The sequence below is a fragment of the Cricetulus griseus genome, chromosome 8 (assembly GCF_003668045.3).
Source record: "Cricetulus griseus strain 17A/GY chromosome 8, alternate assembly CriGri-PICRH-1.0, whole genome shotgun sequence".
NCBI lineage: Eukaryota > Metazoa > Chordata > Mammalia > Rodentia > Cricetidae > Cricetulus > Cricetulus griseus.
Window position 1 is genome coordinate 20,652,185 of NC_048601.1, and position 15,863 is coordinate 20,668,047.

Genomic DNA, 15,863 nt, shown 5'->3' on the forward strand with positions numbered 1-15,863 from the left:
ATAGCTTGCACTGTCAATTGATTGACTTATAGAACACTAGAGAAGAGCCAAGAAAGCTACCTCTAACTCTCGCCCTAAACCCCCATGGTGTGCTAGTCAGTAATTATGTCATGAATTTAGGTAACACTGGTTTGACTTGCTTCTCGTGGGGGCCTAATGGACCAAAGGAGCTAACGATATGAAAGACTTTGAAAAATGTCCAATCATACATGTAAATTTTGGTTGTAATAAATGCCTTATTGGTTCAGAGATCTCCTACCTACTTAGCTCCCACCACAGAACGCCCAGAAGCAAGGATGACTATCTATAAACAGCTAATTCAAAGCTCATAAAACCCACTCCCCCTGATGATACATGCTTTATCCACAGCAGGATCCTGGCAGCAACCCATTCTTCAATCTCTCTTTGCTAGAATTTTAAGGAGCTTGTTTGCCTATCTCCCAAATGGCACAAGAAAACTACAACAGGAAATTATCAGGGGAGATCAGAGCCCAATTATCCTTTGCTAATCCATGAGCACACACATACACACCCTCATACATACACATTCACACACTCACACTCACGCATACACACTCACACACTCACATACACTCACACACACTCATACATACTCACACAGTCACATACACTGTCTCCTGTCTTCATTCTCTCTCTCTCTCTCTCTCTCTCTCTCTCTCTCTCTCTCTCTCTCTCTCTCTCTCTCTCTCTCATACACACACACACACACACACACACACACACACACACACACACACACATGCATTCTTTCTTCATCGGTGGCCATGCAGAAGAGCTTGCATGCATTCATCTGGAGAATGCCTGCTGGAGTCTATGGCCACATCATCTGAACACACCCCATTCTTCTGATCGTGGAAATCCAGCAGGGCCAGTCATGCCTAGTACATAGGTGGGAAAACAAAGGGCACAGTAAGAAAGTAAGGACTTTTGTGATTGGTTCAACCCAAAAGAATGTGGCTACCGGCAGGGACAGCCACACCACTGAGCACAGGTGCCTTTCCCTGTGCTCAGGGTTAGGTTTAGAATACAACTGCAGAAACGCAAGGGCCTTATGGTTTAAATATTTATATTCTGTTTTTTTCCCTCCTAGTTTTGACATTCAATTTTAATTTGTGTTTTTTCCTAGTTCTTATTTTTCAATTTATTATTTATATTAGGCTTGTTTTATTGTTTTCCTTGTAAGCCTCTTTAGAAATGTTGTGGAGCAAGGCAGAAAAATAAATAAATCAGCACATGCAGTTTATATATAGACTGGATTTTACAAAATCCAGCATCAATAGAAATGTATTGTCTACAAAGAAAAAGAGTGATGATACCAAGCTGAATTGCTGCTGTGCTCATTGTCACTTCTGCTTTCTCATTTTTCAGTTAAGTGCAATGAGAAAGAGACTAAAGCTCTGTACATGGGTCACAAGTATAATGACCATATGGAAGACCAGACCCAAGGCCAAGGTCATGGAGAGGCATGCCTACTGTGCCAAATACAATCCTGTTCTCTCTCTTTCCTCTTCCATTTATGAGACAGCAGTTCTCTGGAGAAACGTCAGTCATGTCTACCCATCTGTGCTTTTCCTTCACCTTGTATGAAATTGGAGAGATAGGAAAGAACTAAATCCATCTCCTGGCTCAAAGGTCCATGTGATCTCAAAGCTTCACAGTGCTGTATTCTTCCCTGTTCTGACCCTACCATGTTCTTCATCACTTCTGATCTACCAGTGGCGATTTCTAGATTGGTCAAAGAGCTCCAAAGACTTGACTTTTTTGCCAGGCAGAAGTCAAGCCACTTGAGGATGGGTATCCTTCCAAGTCCCCTTCTGCTGAAGAGCACAGTTCAACCATCCCTCTACAATTCGAGGATGCCGGCAGCAACTACGGTGCAATGAACTGACTCCCAGACTCACCCCCACTCCACCACTGGCTCACAGTGCTTCAAAGGGAGGAGGAACAGGGCAGCCAAGCTCTAGGTCCACTTAAAACAACTCTTAACATGTGGCCCTGGACAAATCTCCTGTGTTCTCTGTGCCATTTGTAATTGGTGATAATTCCTGGTACACTACTGTCTTCAGGAGCCATGAAATTGATGCTGGATCATTTCTATTGACACGGAGAAGCAAGTCTGAAAGGTAACTGCTTCCTGCTTGGTGCTCCTGTTTCACTGTGTATGCATCTATTACAGCACCTGCTGCATTGTCTCATAATTTCCTATTCACACATCTGGCTGAGTGACTATACTAGGACCCCTTAAGAGTAGACAATATGCCAAATTCATCTTGGCATTCCTCAACTTCTGTAGCATCGTTTGACACACAGAAGGTACTCAAAGTAGATGCTTGTTTGAATGTCTTAGAGGAAAGTAAAATTTTGAACACTACTAGGCAACAACAAAATCCTAACGATGTTTGACTTTGAGACGCGCGCGTTCGCGCACATGGACACATGGACACACACACACACACACACACACACACACACACACACACACACACACACACATTAAATCCTAAAAAGCAAAAGAAAACAGAATCAGTTGAAGCAGGCAGCTTCCTGTGACCTTCCAATAATCCTGGGGATTATCCCTCCCCAAAGCCCCAGCTTTTAAGGACTTGCCAGTTTACAAAGCAAACACACAGTTGCCTGTTTAATCTTTACAAAAACTGAATGATACATTCATGATCTCCATCCCACACAAAAGAAACTGGGTTGCAGAAAGGTTAAGTCACTGTCTGTGAACACAGTCAGAAACTCACCAGCGATTGCCATGGGACTAATAGGCTTGGCATTTTAAAAATTAATTCATTAGATAAAGTCAACTGAGTAGAATGTGCAGAGCAGAAAGCTAGGTGCCCAGGGCCAGAAGGGCATAAGCAATGGTTTCCACCCGTCTCCAGGACTCAGCCATGAGTGTAGAGAACGAGCAAGAAAGAGATTGGGGTTAGTGGAAACCCCAAAGAGAGAGCATTGTGGGAGAATCAGTGGACTGGTGACTTGATCTGGGAATGAGTGATAATAAAATTGGGGAGATTTTCACTTCTGCCACCATATGCATCTCTGAACAGTTCGCTAGTATCAGACTCCTGCCTTAGTGTGTATACTCTGAAATGCTGAGGCTCCTGATCCAAGGGCACAGAACGAGTCATATGTGAAAAACACACCAAAAGGCAAATGGATTACACCTGTTACAGTAAAGAGAACTCTGGGCTTAAGAGAAGCACATTTGGACCTCACAGCCCCTTGCTGTATAGTCTTATCTTAGTCATTCACCCTCTCTTGGAGAGGAAGTGGTTTCTTCATGCAGAGGATGAATGGGTTACACCCACCTGAGACCTCTAAGATACTTTTCTACCTAAAAACAGTACATGAAAATTAGCTGTAGTTACTTAAAACTACTGTATGCTGATCACTTTTGTCAACTTGACACAAGCTAGGGTTACCTGGGAAGAGGGGACCTCAACTGAGGAACTGCCTCCATCATATTGGCCTGTGGGCATGTCTGTGGGAGCATTTTCTTAATTGTTAATTGATGTAGGAAGACCAAGCCCACTGTGGGCAGTGTCATCCCTGGGCAGGTAAACCTAGGCTGTATCAGAAAAGCAGCTGAATAAGCCATGTGGAGCAAAACAGTGAACAAGGCTTCGGTTCCTGTCCCTGGGTCCCTGCCTTGAGCTCCTGGCCCCGTTTCTCTCTTCCTGCCCCTGTTGCTTTTGGTCGTGGTGTTTATCACAGCAACCAAAAGCACTCTAGAACAAGAGAATTGCAGTGGAACGATGCAGATAAAGTGAGAGATGTAGACAGTCCTAGAAAGAGGAGGGAACCTTCGACCACCATGAGCTAGAGCACCCTAGACATGCCATGGAGTGGGCGCCTCCACTCCACAGCCCAGACTGGCTGCTCAGTCTAAGCTGAGGCAGCCCTGCTTGCGAGGGGTGAGTCTGCTGCTCTTCCTGTTGCCCACCAAGGAAGGTGTTGACAGGGCCGCCCCCAGCCCCTCACCGCCTCATGGACCACCTCGCTGGAGCACTCCTTACCCATCGTGTTGTTGGCTCGAGAACAGGCTGTGCGTTTCAGAATCTCGTGTACCTAAAAGGGAAGGATAGCAGGGCTGTGAATGCCTGGACCATGTGCGTCACCACCCTGTGAGGCAGGCTGGCTGGGACAGAGGCACAGGCCTCATTTGGAGGGAGGGGACGCCAAGCATGTGCGGAGCTCATGGCTTACTTGTCAAACCCATTCAAGCTTGAGTATTTTGAGGAAGCAAAGAATTTAACCCCTCTCTCTCTCACACACACACACACCCCTCATCCCTTCCCACCCTGAAAATAAAATGAATCAATAAAAGGCTATAAATTGGCTGCAGTGACAGAAGGGAAGGAAAACAGAGGCAGCCTACAACACATAGCCCTCTTGAGGGCCAGGGAGGAAGTATCTGGATTTGTCCCCCTCCTGTGTGGGGGAGCCTCAGGGAAGGTGGGGTTCCCTTACATGGCGCTTCCTCCATCAGTCAGAGGCACATGCTAACTAGGAGAGCCTGAGGGAATGCTGGAAAACATTCAGGGCACACAGTCAGAAGTAGAAGGGCCTGAGCCCGCATCAGAGGGTTTTTCCTTCTGCTGATAGAACCCTGACAGAGGCCTAGGAAGCCTCTGGAAGAAAATGGACACGGCAGTGCTTGGTGTGGAAGGGTGCAGCCTATTCTAGCATTCTCATCTGCCCAAGCTGTCCCTGAGTTTTCACCCTGCCTGCTCACAGCTGCCTCCTCCTTCAGCAGAAGTGGGTAGTCTGTGGGCCACCAGCTCTGTTGCAGTTCAAGTTCACAAGCCTAAAAGCTCTGGAGAACTCTTGCGCCATCAGACTGGGAGGCTATCTCTCACATGGAGGGGTGTTCCTAGCAGAGAACCTGAGACATAGGTGGCTCAGTGATAGCCATATAATGACTTCCTCATGGGTCCCAAGCCTCAGCCAGACCAAGCAATGGTATCCTATCTGAAAGAAGGGAACAAATAACTGAGCCAACAAAGGGGGGTGGGAGTAACAGAAAACAGTCACAGATGCATGCAAATGAGACATCCCTCAAAAGGCCAGGGTGGTCAGGATAAAACTCAAGGCTCTTCTTTGCCCTTCTCATACTTTGGAGTAGATTGAGAAAACGGCAGAGCATAGAAAAGGAAGCTTCTAGAGGAGGGGGAGTGAGAGATGTGTTTCATCACCATTATTCACACTTCTATATTCCTGCCACAGACCTAGAGGGAGTGGTAAATAAATAACTTCCAGAAGAACGGGGCTCAAGAGTGTTTAATTCTGCTTCTAATACAGCAGTAATTCAATAGCGATAATAATTAGGAACAGTATTTATAAGGCATTGTATTATTTTACAAGCACTTTGCAATGATCAGTTAATCTCCACACCCTGTTTCTCCCCCCACAGTGTGAGAGCCAAGCCATGTTGAGAATTAACTGACTTATAATAGCATCAAAGAAAACAGGAAATTTATACCCCTTTCCATAGGAAGAGAAAAGAAATCATATGCCCATTTTTTAATCCTTCCTAAAACATGGCTTGAAGGGACCAGAGGTGTTTTCTTGTACATCTTGAAAGCACGTGTAAAGACCATTTGTCTATGTGTCTTGGAAATGCTCAGTAATTTTGTCTGCTCCCTGACCCTTCTTACCATCTATGTCACCCAGGTGGCTGGAAAGTCCTTCTAAGTCTCTCTCCCTCATCTATTCAGCACTGGAAATGTAAGCTCCTTCCTAGGAATATTACTTCCGCACTTTCCACAAGGCTGTAAGTTCTGATCCCTCTTGCCTTCCTCTGCCCACAGGCTATGTGTCTCAGGAGTGATACAGAACTAACTGATGGGTAAATGAAGATACCATGTGGCTGGAGATGGGGCCACAAGAACAGAGGCCAGACACACATGTTTATCAGATCAAACATCCAACACAAATAAGATCTTTGGTATGAAAGGAAAGAAAGGGGAGAGGAGGGAAAGACCTTTCTGTGGGGGTTAAAGAAGAAAAAGTTCATAAAAGCACACTAGCCCTGCAATCAGGACTACTTCCAGTCCTGTTATAGCATATAGATAAAGATATATTACTATATAATAGTATCTAGATAAATATAAATGCTAACAATCCATGTGATTTTTTTCTAATGTATTGCTTTTCAGAGCCTCCGTGTCTTTAGTTATAGGACAAGGGGGTCGCCTTAGCTGGTTTCAAGTTCTACCACCTCTGACAATCCCTCATTCTGTGATTCTAAGAAAGGTCTGTATGAGGAGTTCATAAGCAGCAACACTCCTCTCAAACCTTAGCAGGTGAACTTTGTTTGCTCTTTCTTGTACTGCTGGGATGGGGAAGCTCTTGGATACCTTACAGTTGCTAGGCAACTCCAGGCAAATAATGATGAGAGATAACTGAGAGGGAAAGGAAATGCCCTGCTAACCACACACTCAGTTTTTCCCAAAAGCCTTTACGAACCCAGTACACCCTTTACTTACAATGCGACTCCGTGTAGCATTGTCAAAGAAGGTGTCCTTCTCCTGGATGTTGTACCTAGAGAATCAAAGAAAGTAAATGGTGAGATCACGTCACTATCCTACCCTGACACCACTGTCCCCACAGCCCAGGGCAAACCTTTAGAAAGCAACATGGCAAGACATGAAAGTTCTCACACACTTAGACACAATAAGGATGCTTGTTTTGACCCAGGAATTCTGAAAACTCATTCTAAGAATTGTTCATAATGAAAATAAATGAGCAGAAGAAACATATTATAAAATTATCCAGCACACATTATTCAAGTTCGAAATTAATATGGAAGATTGTCTTGAAGGCATTGAAAATTATAATTATGAGAAGTCTGTAAATAGAAAGCTATGATAGAAAAAGTATGCTGTGATAAGTGAAAATAAATTTTTAGAAAGAGCCTAGTTTGGGGGTATTGGGATTATAACTATTTGTCTTCCAAAATTCCATTTCCATCAGTAGATACCAAACTCATTTATGGAAGGCCCTGTGAGTGTTCATACATTGAACAACAACAAAAGCACCTGTGAATCCAAGCACTCGAAAGACAGGCAGGGGCATCGAGAGTTCTAGGGCGGCCTGGGTTGCACCACAAGAACTTGTCTCAAAACAACAAACAATAACACAAAGTCCCACAGCACCTTTGGAGTGTTCTGGCTGTCAAACGTCCTTGCTGAAGGCACAGATCACTGGACCTTCTCCTTATTTTCCTGGGAGTCACCAGTCACACGTATCACAGTGACTGATGCCAAGTGAAGCATGATGCTATATAGACTGTGATTATGCCAGGTCAGTGACAGAGATCAGACTTTTGATTGGGAAGAATAGAATTTTCTAGAAAACATACTGGTTATTAACAGGCCTTAAAGAATAGCAGAAGTGAAACAAAGAGAAACGTGAGGGGGATAGCTGATCAGAAGCCAGCATCCACATGAATTAAAGCCTAGGGGGAGGAGCATGGAAGAAACCAGAGACAAAAAGAACAACAGGTTCACCAGCTGTGGACCCTGTGGGATAGATACACTGATCTCTCTATCAAGCAAGATGTGAAATAATGGTATGACTGCCATGGAGGTAACCAATCGCCTTCTCATTGGATTTGAGAGGGACTCTATGCCTGGTATTGTAACCTAGACAAAAGCTCTTGGCAAAATGTCATATGCCCTAGGGGGAAGCTACTACTATGCTAAGTAGACATGTTGACAAACTACCTTCTAAATATCTGTTTATACACAAGACTAAAGACACTCGCAGTTTTGGTCAGAAAAGCTGCTTCTTGCAGCAAATGGAAGTTAAAGTGGAGACGCATAGCTAGTAAAAAGTGTTGAGAGTAAGCGGTTGTTGAGTGGTCACTGCAACACAGAACAGCTATGTCACCCACTCCAAGGCTCAGAGACTAGTGCAGAAGAAGAGGAAGAAGCAATGTAAGAAGTAGAGGAGAGGTAGGAGGAAGAAACCTATGGATATGACATGGTCGTTTACTGTGCTCGTGAAATCACAGCAGCTGGTTACCTGCAGAAGACTGGACTCCTCAACATCCCATCAAAGATAGGGGAGGGGCTTTGGAAGCCTCACCTTTCTTGAGGAGCCATTAGTTAATAGCTCCTGGAAGAAGGGGTGTCATTTTCTTGTAGCTGCTGGAGAGTTTCCATGCCCTATTATATAACCCTTGACCCACAGTCATGTAAACTTCAGTGGATCACAAAAAGCAAGAAAAAACATGGAAATACTCAAGAAACTCGCTGAGAAGAAGAAAGGGTTCGGTAGGAATGGGAGGAAGATAAGATATAAAGAGCAGTATATATGACCAAACTATATGATACATATGTATAAAAAAGGGTGCCATGCTGGTTCTTGCTGGGTCACTTATATCTGCATGGCCCTGGGCTGAGGAAATTTGGTTTCCCCTTTGGAACAGAAGGACAGTAATATAGTCGCAAAGGGGGTGGGGACTTGCTGTGAAACATATGCATATTCATAGAATTGTTGTTAAGCATGGCGAGATAGTGGGAGGCATTCTCTAGTGAACACAGAAACACTGCTTCTAAAAGGGAAGGCTCTTTCTGTGTTCTTGGGTCTCTGTGTCCCTTCTGTGCCTTGCTCACTCAATTCTTATCATCCGATAGCTACAGGGTTTCTCCTGAGCTCCTGGTGCATGTCTTATGCTTCAAAGCTTCATCTTTCATTTCCCACTTTCCTACTGTGGTCATCCCCATAGAGAGACTTTCATCCACACTTCCTGGGTGGGTATAGCTTTCCACAGAATCAAGGAAAGCATGAGTGTGCAATGGGTAGACACAAATCCAGAACCTTCTCTTGGTTTCAACATGCATTATCAAAACCTAATCAGACAAATTTGGTAGAAGGGCTTCCCCCCAGGAGGTGAGCACTTTCCTTCTCACACCTGGCTGTCCCCTGGCTCTCCAACCATCCTCTACAGTGGCCGAGAAGTAGACAGATGTCCCTGGATGAATGTCCAGGGCTATTTGGAATGACCTCACAGAGAAAGGGCAGTCTTAAGTCTGGGAACTATTTTCCCAGGACAGCTACTTCCTCCCCCTGACTCCCAGTTTCCAGGGTCATCATTGGAAGAATGGCAGGGCAAGTCCTTCCCCACCCCCTGTCATGTGCCTGCCCACTCACAGTGGCTCCCATACTCACAGGTACATTTTTTCCCTGGAGAACGGGTAGGAGAGGTTTTTCATCCTGTTGTTGCTGTGTTCAGGAACCCTGGGCTGCAGGGGTGAGCTGAGCGTCTGCAGAATGGCACTGAACTTCTTTGCGATGCTACCTCCTGCTTTGATCTCGTACATCTGTAAACAACAAAGCACAGGTCTAAAAAGGATGCCACCTGCAACATGAAGAAGAGCAGAGGGCATAGGTCTCTGGGGAAAATGCTCTGTGCGAGGGAGCGGGTGGGAGGAATAAGCAGGGCCCTGTCTTTACCTTCATTGCTTTTTAAAAGCCTCTCAGTCGCATGCCCTGTGGAGGTGGCCAGGGCAAAGAAACATGCAGATTCCAAACTTCCTGACTGCCACAACATCTTAAAGAAACCACAGGCCTACCACGAGGCAATCACCACACCTCCACTAGATAAATGTGTATAGGATTGATGTATAGAGGCCTGCTAGAGGACTCCAGCAACACCTCTGCCCCATGCCTTGCAGCTGGGGTGGGCGGGACTCAACCAAACACAGCCCAGGGTTTCTAGCCCCGGCAAGAGAGAAGACTCCAACACTTTTCCACCAAACAGGAACTAACTGGCAGAGGTGCAGGGTGCTTGGGCACTGTTATGACCTCTTTGTGATAGGGAAGCATGATCCTGCCCAGTGCCATGAGGGATGAGTGGGACAAGTAGACCCACACGCAGGCCTGGGGCAATCCACCCTGAGCTCTGAGGAGAAAACGTGGGCCCGCTGGGAAGACGGACAATATGATGGTGAGCAAATGGATGGGATGGTATGAGGGAGGAGGGAGGGAGGGAGGGAGAGAGAGAGAGAGAGAGAGAGAGAGAGAGAGAGAGAGAGAGAGAGAGACTGGTTCATTTCCTATACACAGGAGCATATCTGAAGATGACAAAGAGATGAAGAGCAGGCTGAGATGGGCAAATTGATTGTCACCCAAGACCATGGTGAAGTCTGGGCCTGGGCTGCGGCTGAGGCCCATGTCTAGGTTCGTGGCTGTGATGCAGCTGTGGTGTGGTCTCTGATGATGTCTATGGCTCCTGATTCCACCAAAGGCCAAGAGGATAGGTCTTGCCTCTCACTGTCTGCAGCACTAGGGAGAACAGGTCCTGCCCCTCACGAGCTGAAGCATCTCACCCAGGCAGCACAATAGAGCTGACTCTGTTCACAGGGACATGAGCAAACTGGCCCTGAGGGTGTGAGAATGGGAGAACAGGTCATACCCCTCTTGTATGGCACGTGGTGGCATGGGTGTTGGAAAGATGCCCTCTTCCCTCACCCCTCGGCACTTGCAGCAGGTGGGGGATCTGACCCAACCCTACCAGCTGTGGCGTTTGGGAGAGTCAGGCCTGAGGTTGTGAGAGGGGCACCGTCGATACTGCCTCTCCCATCTGCAGTGTGGTGGTGGGAGTAAGGAAAAGATGCCCACCTCCCTACCACTTACAGCTGGTAAGGGAGCTGAATCCCTCCCTGCCTTTCGGAAAGCAGACCATGAGCCTTCTTAGGCAGCAAAGCAGAGCTGACCCTGTTTACAAGGGGTTTGGGTAAGCCAGCCCAAGAATTCGAGCATGAGAGATCTGGCCCTGCCCTTCATCTGCCACATGGTGACATGGGCAGGGAAGAGAGCCCCCACCCACCCCTCTATGCCTGAGGTGGCTGGGAGAGTTGGCCCTGAGGTCATGAGAGCGAGAGAGCTGCCCTAGGCCCTTGCCAGCTGTAACGCTAGGGAGAGCAGGCCTTGCACCTCACTTGGGCAACTCAGTAGAGCCAACCCTGTTGGTGGAGGTATACGTGAGCCAGCTCCCAAGTCGTGAATATGGGAGAGCTGTCCCCACTACTCACCTGTCCCACAGTGACATGGTCAGGAGAGAACTGTCACCCCTTACACCTCACTTCTAGATACCTGTGGCAGATAAGGGAGCTGACCTACCCCCCCCACTGGCTGCAGCATTCAATTAAGTGGGCCCTGCACCTTGCCTGGACAGCACAGCAGAGCTGACCCTATTGACAGAGGTACGGGTGAACCGGCCCCAAGAACGTGAGGGTGGGAGATGTGGTCCTGCCCCTCATCTGCCATATGGTGGTATAGGCCTGGGAAAGATGCCCACCTTTCTGCCCCTTGCCACCTGTGACAGATGGGAGAGCTGGCCCTGAGGTCATAAGAGCAGGAAAGCTGTCCCTGCCCCTCACCATCTGGGCTGCAGCACTCCAGAGAGTTGACTCCCTCACCTTGCCTGAACAATACAGCAGAGCTGGCCCTGAGGGTGTAGATGCAGGAGAACCCACCCTAAGGGCACAAAAGCAGGAGAACTGGCCCTGCCCCTTGCTCATTGCTGCAAGGGGTGAAATAACCTGGGCAATTTTGGAGAGCTCACCCTGGTGGTGAGGACTGGGGGAGTGTGGAGAGCTGACCAACCCTGAAACTACCCAGGCCCAGAACCAGGGTTACGATATGGCCGACCCCAACATTCACCCTGTCTATCATCTGTAGGAGCAGGTGAAGGGGCGGGTCCTACAGACCCACAGCTGCAGGATCTCCATGACACACAGCAACAAGACATCCAAGAGGAAGCCTGGTGAGGGGCCAGCATCAATAGTGTAGCAGAAACCAAATCAATGACTCTTTGCAACCAACACTTGCAAATAAACATAGATGGACAAACAGGTTAAATACTTTTTTCCCTCTTAAATTTTATTTTATTTATGGGGGAGTGCTGCAAGGGCAGAGGGGGGATATGAAGGGTTGGAGGAATGAATGGGATCTAGATGCATGATATGAAAGACACAAAGAATAAATTAAAAGGAAGTTTTTTTAAAAAAAGAATTTAAAGTAAAATAATAAAAGCAAAAATAATCTGAAAAAAATTGAAGTAGAAATTTTGCTTAAAAGAACTTCAATTTTGTCATCTTTGCCTACTTTCATAGCTTCAATTTAATTGATAAATTTTATAGTGACTGACACTCCCACAAACTTACAATAAATTATTTTTAATGAAAAGAACACATTCTTTAAAAAAGAATTTATATATAAAAAAACAGCTCTGATTCCCATACAGCCCAACTAGATATTAATTGTTAAGGATCCAAAAGATGATTTCTGATAATGCTTCAATGATTAGCCAGAGAGCTCAGGGATCCTCTTGGCTCTGCCTCCTCCGCCCTGAGATTGCAAGTGGCAGTCACCACACCAACCTTTCTACACAGATGCTGGGGATTGAACTCGGGTCTTTGTGCTTGCACGGCAAGCACTTCACCAACTGAGGTACCTTCCTGGCTCCTCAAATATTACACAATCAGTGAGATCTGTCCTGAGTAAAACATAGACATACTATCCTGAAGATGATCATTAATAGTAATAGTTATTATAGTGTTTTTTTAATGCTGCATAAACCAGTTATGCCTACAATACAGCTTTTGTTTTTATTTAATGGTTATTTCTTATGGGTGTTTTGCATGCTTGTAAGTCTGTGTTCCCTGTGGGTGCCTGGTTCCCACTGAGGTCAAAAGAAGGCCTCAGAGCTCCTGCAGCAGAAGGTTGTGAGTGTGGTACTGGGATTTGAACTCAGGTCCTCTGGAAAAGCAGACAGTGCTCTTAACCTCTGAGCCACCTCCCCAGTACCCACTGCAATATTTAGATTTCCAGGTTTGTGAGTGCGATAGCTGAAGCACAGATGTCATAATTCCAGAAAGATTGCAATGCATTCATTATGAACACAGGGTCCACACAGGTGATTGTCCTTTCGAGACACAACATTCCCCCTTGCTCCTTCCCCAAATCTGACCTACTGAGAACATGGAGACCCTTGTCATAAATCTGGGGAAACAGCATTGGACCAAACCAAGCCCTCTGAATATGGGTGCCAGCTAGGAGACCAAGACAGTCTATGGGACTTCTAACACTGGAGCCAGCCTTAATCCCTAGAGCCAGTCTTAATCCCTTAATCCCTTTTGTTGTCCCTTGGTCAGCAAAATATGACAGAGGAGACACCAGTCGGCCCCATTCTAGAAGATCAGCAGCTTCCAACCCTCCTCCTTTCATGTCCCTAAAACACTCTGAGTGTCCCCAAAGAGGGAAAAGCCCCTAACTAGAGTCCCTTCGAACTTTCTGCAAATGACAGCTATGGAAACAAAGCCCCTTGAACCTCAAACCACCAAGAGACCCCAGCTTCCACCAAGGGAAGCCAAATGATCCTGACCCCACCTCTGCTCAAGTTACTGTCCTCAAAAATCATTCTTGCCTACTAAGTTTTGACTATTATTAAGTTACTAAAAATCTGGTTAATTTTTTCTTTCTAATTCTTTAATTACTACTCATATTTACATACCCACCCCCCTTTCCCTCACTCTCCCATCCTCCCATGTTCCCCACCAGCCCCCCAACCCATCTCCCAACTCCTCCCCAGGGATAGTGAAGCCTCCCACCAGGGACCATCGAAGTCTGTCAAATCATTTGGGAGAGGGCCTAGGCCCTCCTTGCTGTATCTGGGCTACAATAGTATCCTTCCATAGGGAATGGGCTCCCAAAGTCCATTGTGCTCTAGGGTTAAAGACTGGCTCCAGCGTTAGAAGTCCCATAGACTGTCTTGACCTCCTAGCTGGCACCCACATTCAGAGGGCTTGGTTTGGTCCAATGCTGTTTCCCCAGCTTTATGACAAGGGTCTCCATGCTATCAGTAGGTCAGGTCCACTGTTTCTGCAGGTCTCTCCAGCCCCCTCTTGGCTCCTTTGCTCAACCCTCCTCACTCTCCACAACTGAATTCCAGTAGTGTGGTTCCAGGTTAATTTTTAATGCTGCCGTGAATGAACAGACCAACAGCCAGTATCCAGATATTCTGACTTAAAAGTCTGTTTTCTTCTGTCTTATGACAGTCTCAAGTTGCTGAGCAAAAAGCTATATACAAGATACTCATGAGGCAGCAGAGGGATTTGGGGCTTCAAGAAGGGTGGCACCCCCTTCAGTTGAGGAATCTGAAAAGTATGGCACTGGGGTGGGGGATGCATTTCAGCTGGCCTCAGGAGAAGAGTGGCCTTCTTGCTCATTTTGTCATAAATAATGAGAAAAGGGTTACAGTAAGACTAGGCACATACCCTCATCTTAAAGATCCCATCACCTCCAAATAGCTCCACACCAGGGACCAAGAATTTATATTCAGACCTTTGGAAAATATTTAAGCTCCAAGCTCTAGCAAGCTCATGTAATTCCCCTTAAGCACAACTTAAGTTTTCTACTTCTCTGTTTGCCTGGAATGTCTATATTATAGGTTCAGGTTTGACCCATCAGATGTTTTATGTTTGTAGATGTGTGGGGTTGTTCCAGGCCCCTGCCTTGATAAGTCAGGGGAAGCAAATAGATTCTGAGATCCCTGAGTTATAGGGGCAGGAATATAAACCTTGAAGGATGGAGACAAGAATCCATCCACTCTCCAAGGGGGACCCAGCTCATAGAACCACAGTGGTCTACTGAAGGAACCCCTTGAACATCTAGCTGCATAGGTGTGAAAAAATGACCTCCTGTAAGAAAAAGAACCATCTGGAAGGACTGAGAATGGCACCTATTTCCACCAGCAAGATAGGAAAACTCTATAATTCCTGGGGCATGGGGCAAACACTGGTTTACTCAGTAGTAGTGGATAATTAGGCTTGGGCTGAGAGTTCTTCCAGACCCACTTAACAAGTCATAAAAGGGGGGAGGGAGCAGGCTAGATAGTTTTGAAAGTGTTCCCCAAGTCTAGCAGGACCACGACTTGGAACACTTAAGGAAAAGAAGCATACTTTCATGGCACAAGCACTTCCAGGCTTCCCCCAGAGATCCTGGGCTTGATAGCTGATGGTGTCAAGTTCTGGGAATGTGCAGGGCTGACAACTCTGATGTTAGCCCCGCCCCTTACAGAATGCTCAGAAGGGCATCCAGCACCTGCACCACCAGCGGCTTCTCATCAGAGCCCAGGAAGACACTGCATGACCTACCAGGGAGGAGCAGGACCTCTGCCTCATAGATGAGAAAACCAAGGCTCAGAGGGCCAAGGAATTGCCAGAGTCAGATGTAAAACTGGACCTAAAACTCAGGTCTCCTGGATGCCCTATTTAGGACTCTTCCCTTGACTGGGACGGCCTTTGATCCTTGGCAAAGCCCAATGGTCTGCCCCAGAGGAGGTATCAAGCTAGAACACCCCTTTTAGCCCAGCAGCCTAGGTTCTCATTTCACCTTCCCAGAAAGATACTCGATGTTCTTTATTATTACTAATAATCAGTGGTGGCATCATTATTACTGTTATTCCTGGACATCAGAGAATTATGAACATCCTCAGAAATGGCGAGACACATGTCCCCCAGCTGTTCCCCATTATGCCTCCCTGGGTACACGATGCGCCTCCCTGGGTACACGTTGCGTCTTTCATGTGTTTAAAATCATAAATAATCGTTAAAGTATGTTGCTCTTATTTTTTATTCCTGGGATCAAATGTGGTTCTCATAAAAGCTTGCTTTGGCCCCACTGTCACAGTCTAAGGGGTTCACTGAGATTTCTTTTGTCTTCTTTCTTCTTCCTTGTCTCTCTCCATCTCCCCCACCCCCCAGACAGGCACAGCAGTGTGGTCCCAGGACTGACTTGCTTCCTCTCTGCATTGAAATCAT

General features: G+C 46.5%; 1 protein-coding gene across 1 annotated transcript in view; it reads right to left on the reverse strand.

Annotated features, from left to right (window-relative positions):
- Positions 1-15,863, reverse strand: part of Ano2 (anoctamin 2) — a 258,087-nt gene that overhangs the window by 228,722 nt on the left and 13,502 nt on the right. Inside the window, exons 3-5 of the mRNA XM_035448746.1 lie at positions 9,208-9,359; positions 6,519-6,573; positions 4,047-4,098 (exon numbers count right to left, since the gene is read on the reverse strand). Coding sequence (XP_035304637.1) covers positions 4,047-4,098; positions 6,519-6,573; positions 9,208-9,359 — 259 coding nt within the window. The remainder of the gene's footprint in view (positions 1-4,046; positions 4,099-6,518; positions 6,574-9,207; positions 9,360-15,863) is intronic.